Source organism: Clarias gariepinus, chromosome 26, assembly GCF_024256425.1.
Source record: "Clarias gariepinus isolate MV-2021 ecotype Netherlands chromosome 26, CGAR_prim_01v2, whole genome shotgun sequence".
Lineage (NCBI taxonomy): Eukaryota > Metazoa > Chordata > Actinopteri > Siluriformes > Clariidae > Clarias > Clarias gariepinus.
This window is the reverse complement of record NC_071125.1, coordinates 25,200,001-25,207,500: the sequence shown is the minus strand read 5'-3', so window position 1 is coordinate 25,207,500 and position 7,500 is coordinate 25,200,001. Positions and strand designations below refer to the sequence as shown.

Here is a 7,500-nt window from a genome sequence, read left to right as displayed (position 1 = left end):
TTCATACCGTATGTGTGTGTGTGTGTGTTTTTTTCCTGAGCAGCTGCATTTTTTCCCTTTGAGACTAAACACCTCCACTGTAGAATTCCCCTCTCTCTCTCTCTCTCTCTCTCTCTCCGTACCTCCTCCAGTCTCCTCCTTTGCTCCTTCTGCTCCTCGATGCGCTTCTGTCTCTCCGCCAGCAGTTGGCGCTTGTGCTCATCATTCTGCTGCTGTTCCAGCTGTTGTCGGCGCAGGGCCTCGGAGCGCTCCTTATTGGCCAGCTGCAGACGCAGGAAGTCCCGCCTTAGAGTGGACTCACCCGGGATGTTGATGATGGAGCTGTGGAGGAGCAAGAGTCACGACCTTCTCAACATCTGCACCACGCACATCTGTACAGGTGTTCTACTGAGTCACACAGATAACACACAACAGTACCCCCCCCCATATACCCGACCCCCCCCCCCCCCCGACCCTGTGACATCACAAAAACAACAGCTTTGACTGGACTGCCATCTTTTCAGAACAATCAGCTGTTAATTCGTTAATATTGGCACCTTTGAGCATGAGCATGGTTTATTCTTTACCTGGGTTCTCCGATGTCTCGTTCCTCCTCCTCCTCCTCGCTGCCGCTGTACTCGTACTCCGTCTCATCTGGAAAACACAGATGTCGAACGAGCCCTGGTTAAAATCCCAGAGATACTCAGTAATAATTATCTCCCACACCTCTTTTACTCAGCGTGCGCTCAGAGGCTTTAAATAGGAATCTAACGTCTTTCCAACCCTCCATGAGAACAGTCTGAGATACAGAACTAGAATTAATACAGAGTTTCCGGCCAATCAGAAACCAGTTTCCTCTGTGACACGTATAACTAACAGCGCATTAACTAGAAGCAGAATCATATCACGTTTTATCCTCAGACACAGTGGGGTAAAAAAGTGTTTATTCAGCCACCAGTTGTGTAAGTTCTCCCACTTAAAAAGATGAGCGAGGCTGTAATTTTCATCATAGATATACCTCGACTATGAGAGACAAAATAAGAAAAAGATCCAGAAAATCACACTGTAGGATTTTTAATGAATTAATTATTAAATTTCTCAGTAAAATAAGTATTTGTTCACCTACAAACAAGCAGGATTTCTGTCTCTCACAGACCTGTAACCTCGTTCCCCTGTCCTCCACTCGTTACCTGTATTAATGGCATCTGTTATCAGTATAAAAGACACCTGTCCACAACCTCAAACAGTCACACTCCAAACTCCACTATGGCCGAGACCAAAGAGCCGTCAAAGGACACCAGAAACCAAACGGTAGACCTGCACCAGGCTGGGGAGACTGAATCTGCAGTAGGGAAGCAGCTCGGTGTGAAGAAATCAACTGTGGGAGCAATTAATAGAAAATGGAAAACATACAAGACCACTGATAATCTCCCTCCATCTGGGGCTCCACGCAGGATTTCACCCCGCGGGGTCAAAGTGATCACAAGAACTGTGAGCAAAAATCCCAGAACCACACGGGGGACCTAGTGAATGACCTGCAGAGAGCTGGGACCAAAGTAACAAAGGCTACCATCAGTAACACACTGCGCCGCCAGGGACTCCAATCCTGCAGTGCCAGACGTGTCCCCCTGCTTAAGCCAGTAAATGTCCAGGCCTGTGTGAAGTTTGTTAGAGAGCATTTGAATGATCCAGAAGAGGATTGGGAGAATGTCATATGGTCAGATGAAACCAAAATAGAACTTTTTGGTAAAAACTCAACTTGTTTGGAGGAGAAAGAATGCTGAGTTGCATCCAAAGAACACCAAACCTACTGTGAAGCATGGGGGGGGAAACATTATTATTGGGGCTGTTTTTTTGCAAAGGGACCAGTACGACTGAGCCGTGAAGAATGAATGGGGCCATTTATCGTCAGATTTAGTGAAAACCTCTTTCCATCAGCAAGGGCATTGAGGATAAAACGTGTCTGGGTCTTGGCCAATGACAATGATCCCAAACACACCGCCCGGGCAACGAAGGAGTGGCTTCGTAAGAAGCATTTCAAGGTCCTGGAGTGGCCTAGCCAGTCTCCAGATCTCAACCACATAGAACATCTCATACCTAACCAGTCTTTTGATACGCTATAATCCACCACGTCCCTTAAGATCACAAAACTCCGGACTTCTGGTAATTCCCAGAATTTTAAAATCTACAAAAGGGGGCAGGGCATTTTCATATTTGGCTCCAAAGCTTTGGAATAGCCTTCCAGACACTGTTCGGGGAGCAGACACGGTTTCCCAATTCAAGAGTAGGCTCAAGACGCATCTCTTTAATCTGGCATACGCGTAACTCAACCCATAACCTCATACTCCATTACACTTATCCTGAATGGCAACTACGCTAATTCTCTCCATCTTTTCTGTATTTTTCTACCCATCCTGAGACATCTGGAGATTGTGCCAGCTTCAGTAGACAAAGGCCAACCCTGCGAGGTTTCTAAAGCATCTTGAGAAGGACCTGCTCCAGCTAGATTCTGCTTTATGATGGCTGGAGCTACACATCCTGCTCCTGTGCTTCCAGTGATCCTGACCCCATCTGCCCTCTGCACCTCCTGCTGAACTGAATCTACACAACTTCTGATATATTGAACTTTCACCTGCACAACACACTTGATGTTATTTCTATCTGTTATCACCCAGATGAGGATGGGTTCCCTGTTGAGTCTGGTTCCTCTCAAGGTTTCTTCCTATTACCATCTCAGGGAGTTTTTCCTTGCCACTGTCGCCGTCACCCTTGGCTTGCTCATCAGAGACATTTCATTCATCATTCATTCATTTAATTATTATCTAGACACATTTTTCTCACACATACACACTTCCAAATATTTTCTTTTCTTTTCTTTCTTAAAAAAAAAAAAAAAAAAATCTTTCATTTTTTTTCTTGTGAAGCTGCTTTGGGACAATGACCATTGTTAAAAGCGCTATATAAATAAAATTGAATTGAATTGAATTGAATCTTTGGAGGGAGTTGAGAGTCCGTGTTGCCCAGCGACAGCCCCAAAACATCACTGCTCTAGAGGAGATCTGCATGGAGGAACGGGACAAAATACCAGCAACAGTGTGTGAAGACCCTGTGAAGACTTACAGAAAACGTTTGACCTCCGTCACTGCCAACAAAGGGGATAGAACAAAGCATAGAGATGTATTATTTTCCACAGTAATTTACCAATTAATTCATTAAAATCCTACAATGTGATTTCCTTTTTTTTTTGTTTGTTTGTTTCTCATAGTCGAGGTATACCTATGATAAAAATTACAGGCCTTTCTCATCTTTTTAACTGGGAGAACTTATACAATTGGTGGCTGAATAAACACTTTTTTGCCCCACTGTACCAATACCCACTCATCCATCTTCTATAAGACATATCCCGTCTCTAACAGTAATATTACTATACACTACTGAACATGACTCTATGAGACCCTGGAGTTTTCTGTGTGTCCCGCTCGAACAGCCCTCCTGCCCTTCTTCAGGTCCTCACCCCGCTCTCCTCTCTTCTTCTTGGTGCGGTCGATGTGGTCTTTGAGCTGGATGCGGACCTGTCGCTCATTAGGCAGGTCTCGGATGAAGGGATGCTTAAGCAGCTGCTCCGTGCTGGGCCTCTGCGTGTGGTTCTTCACCAGGCAGCTGTCAATAAACGACTGGAACTTCTTCGTCCTGTGGAGACACGAGAGAAAGAAAGCGGCAAGTCGTTCAGACTCCCTTCATCTCCAAACCTCCTGAAGTGTTTCATGAGCGCTTTGATTAAATTTACTTTATCATCACATGAGCAGATAAACCAGGAACGACTAACAAAGCGCAGAAACGTCACATCTCTGATTTATATTCTCAGGACTTAAAGACGCTGAGAGGCGCTACAGAGCTGCTGTCCTACACCCAAGGACGAGTGAAGGACGCCCGAGCGAGGGGTTCTACAGGTGCAGTCTGTAATTTTGGGCGGCTTCTTTCACCCGGAACCCCGTCATCATAATCCTGTCACTCATCCGAAATCTAAAAATAGCAGGCTGCTCTCGGAGCGGAGCGAGACTGGATCAACACAAACCTTAAACATCATGTTTCTGTCCTAAAGCTCATCCTCTGCTCCCTCCACACTTACGGGACTAATTAGTTTATAACTCGTTCATGTTTATTTAACAGATTTAAAAGTGTCTTCTTGTCCCCACAGTGATCACTCTCACACTAATCTTCTGCACACTGACAGGTACAGGACACACCTTATGTCAGTCTCAGAAAAGGGGGTGTGGCCTCTGTACCTCTCAGTCTTAGTAAAGGGGGTGTGGCCTCTATATCCACCTGTCTCAGTAAAGGGGGTGTGGCCTTTATACTTGTCATTCCCAGTAAAGGGGGTGTGGCCTTTATACCTGTCATTCCCAGTAAAGGGGGTGTGGCCTTTATACCTGTCATTCCCAGTAAAGGGGGTGTGGCCTTTATACCTGTCATTCTCAGTAAAGGGGGTGTGGCCTTTATACCTGTCATTCCCAGTAAAGGGGGTGTGGCCTTTATACCTGTCATTCCCAGTAAAGGGGGTGTGGCCTTTATACCTGTCATTCCCAGTAAAGGGGGTGTGGCCTTTATACCTGTCATTCCCAGTAAAGGGGGTGTGGCCTTTATACCTGTCATTCCCAGTAAAGGGGGTGTGGCCTTTATACCTGTCATTCTCAGTAAAGGGGGTGTGGCCTTTATACCTGTCATTCCCAGTAAAGGGGGTGTGGCCTTTATACCTGTTACTCTCACTTAAGAAGGCATAACTTGTGCGTAAGTCTTGTGGAAAGGGGCGTGGCTTCCCACCGTTTCAGGAGGTGAGGTGTTTTGCGCAGCTCTGTCTCCTGCAGCCTGACACTGAAAAAGCTGATTAATGTGTTATTTTAATCACTTGCTGAGATCCACAACTCACACTTCCTGTCCTTCTGCTCTCCACTAACTGCTGACTCAGGATCAGCTCAGTCTGACCATATAGACATAAAATACGCTGTAAAATCTACACACACAGACCACCATGGAGACGGGAGAACAGGACGGTGCGGTGTGAGAACGACTCTGTTAGAACTCAGAGCGTGTGAGAGCTGAGAGGAGGACAGCACACAGAGGGACGCGACACTCACCACTTCTTCGACTTGAGTCTAGGAGCTGGATTTCTAGGAATGAGGAAGAGCGCTCGCATCGGGTGCATATCACACAGAGCTAAAGAGAGAGAGAGAGAGAGAGAGAGACAAAGAGAGAGAGAGAGACAGAGAGAGTAATTAATGTTTTATAATTGCTTTGGCAACAATGTAATATTTTTGTTAACATTTATGCCAATAAAACTCTTCTGAACTGAGAGAGAGAGAGAGAGAGAGAGAGAGAGAGACAGAGAGGGAGAGAGAGAGAGAGAGAGAGATCAGTTACTGCTTGATGGGGTTTTGTACGTGACACAGGGGTCGTGTTGTGGACTTACGCGGAGCTCCTTCTGCCATCTCTATAGCTGTAATTCCTAAAGACCACAGATCACTCTGAAACACAGAAAATAAATTTTACTACACACATAAACACGGAGTGAGTGTGTGATGACGTAATATAACAAACTCTGTGTGTTAAACTACCTTGAAGTCGTATGTTGCGTCTGGATTCTCATCACAGGCAATGACCTCCGGAGCCATCCAATACGGCGTGCCGATAAACGTGTTCCTCCTGCCCACGGTGCGGTCCAACTGTGCACTCACACCAAAGTCCACTGGTGACACACACACACACACACACACACACACACACACACAGAATCAGACCCCAGTGCTTGGCTGTAACACACCAGTGTACAGTAACAAGGTGAGAGTCTCTGATGGAGTGCACAGGACCATCTGCCTCAGCATCTCTCTCTCCTGGTCGCCACGGGCACCGTTGTCACGGCAACCCAGCAGGAAAGAAAACGATGTTTCACCGGGTCCAAAAACTCGCACAGAGGAACAAACAAATCTGTTTCTACTAATCAACTCAAACTGTGTGATTATTATTGCTGATGATTTTTTTATTATTATTAGTAAGACAGATTGACCTAAAGTATACACACCCCTAATCATCAAACCCATTTGTTGCGTGTTGAACATTTCGTTCCAGTTTAACGCTGGGGTTGATGGCGGGGCGCACAAACTTATAGTGTAGGTAAACAAATAAACAGACCGATATGCAGGTAGCTAGACAAATTGATATTTATATATTTCTTTATACTGTAGATTTTTATTTCTAGATTTTTCTGTTTCTTTGTTTCTGACTCTTTACACCTGCCTGAGAGTTACAGCATCTCAGAAATATACAACAAAAATCAGGTTCAGGGTCACAGAAAACAAACCAGTGAGTGAGATGAGCTGGAGAAATGAGAGACGAGTGAGCTCAGGGAGAAACGTGTTAATAAACGTGAAAATAAACGCAGCCTCAGTGACCGACTGCAGCACAGAACTGAACACTTCAGGATGAAACATTACATCACCTACTGAGACACACACACACACACACACACACAATGACACATACACACATGCACAGACACACACACACACACGCAATGACACATACACACATGCACAGACACACACACACACACACGCAATGACACATACACACATGCACGGACACACATGGACACACACACACACACACACACATACTGACACACATGCATGGACACACACACACTATTGGGGTTTAAGTAAAGAGCTTTACAGACAGAGCTCATGCCACACTTCACTCTCTTGGCTCCCCACGTTCCCCTGTTCCCCTGTTCCCCTGTTCCCCTGTACTCACCCAGTTTGACCTCTGCGTTCTCCGTCAGCAGGACGTTTTGCCCTTTAATGTCACGGTGGATGACTTTGTGTTGGTGAAGATGAGTAAGACCCTACAACACACACACACACACACACACACACACACAGGTTCATTTAAATCTGATCAGATCTGTAACTCCCACTGCAGTGTGATGATTAAACTCCTCGTCTGATCTTTAAGCGTTTGAATAAACTCGTCCTGAAACCAGAGAGACAGGGGACGTAAGTGTCTCTCCACACTCTGTCTCTCATCAGTTTGTGTATTTGGTTTCAGTCCCCAGCTCCGCCCACATCCCACACCCCACCTCCACCTGCACCCCAGCCCCGCCCACATCCCACCTCCGCCTGCACCCCAGCCCTGCCCACATCCCACACCCCACCTCCACCGACCCTAACTCTACACCCCACCTCCACCTACACCCCAGCCCCGCCCACGTCCCACACCCCACCTCCACCGACCCTAACTCTACACCCCACCTCCACCTGCACCCCACCTCCACCTGCACCCCAGCCCCGCCCACGTCCCACACCCCACCTCCACCCCAGCCCCGCCCACATCCCACACCCCACCGTCTGATTTATAAGCGTTTGAATAAACTCGTCCTGAAACCAGAGAGACAGGGGACGTAAGTGTCTCTCCACACTCTGTCTCTCATCAGTTTGTGTATTTGGTTTCAGTTTGTCTTCGTCTTGC

At 46.6% G+C, this 7,500-nt stretch overlaps 1 protein-coding gene across 5 annotated transcripts in view; it reads right to left on the bottom strand.

Annotated features, from left to right (window-relative positions):
* Positions 1 to 7,500, bottom strand: part of tnikb (TRAF2 and NCK interacting kinase b) — an 80,614-nt gene that overhangs the window by 41,361 nt on the left and 31,753 nt on the right. For all 5 annotated transcript variants that reach the window (XM_053487963.1, XM_053487965.1, XM_053487964.1 and 2 more), the window contains exons 6-12: positions 6,787 to 6,877; positions 5,592 to 5,722; positions 5,447 to 5,501; positions 5,115 to 5,193; positions 3,494 to 3,669; positions 567 to 633; positions 123 to 321 (exon numbers count right to left, since the gene is read on the bottom strand). In XM_053487963.1, the coding sequence (XP_053343938.1) occupies positions 123 to 321; positions 567 to 633; positions 3,494 to 3,669; positions 5,115 to 5,193; positions 5,447 to 5,501; positions 5,592 to 5,722; positions 6,787 to 6,877 (798 nt within the window). The remainder of the gene's footprint in view (positions 1 to 122; positions 322 to 566; positions 634 to 3,493; positions 3,670 to 5,114; positions 5,194 to 5,446; positions 5,502 to 5,591; positions 5,723 to 6,786; positions 6,878 to 7,500) is intronic.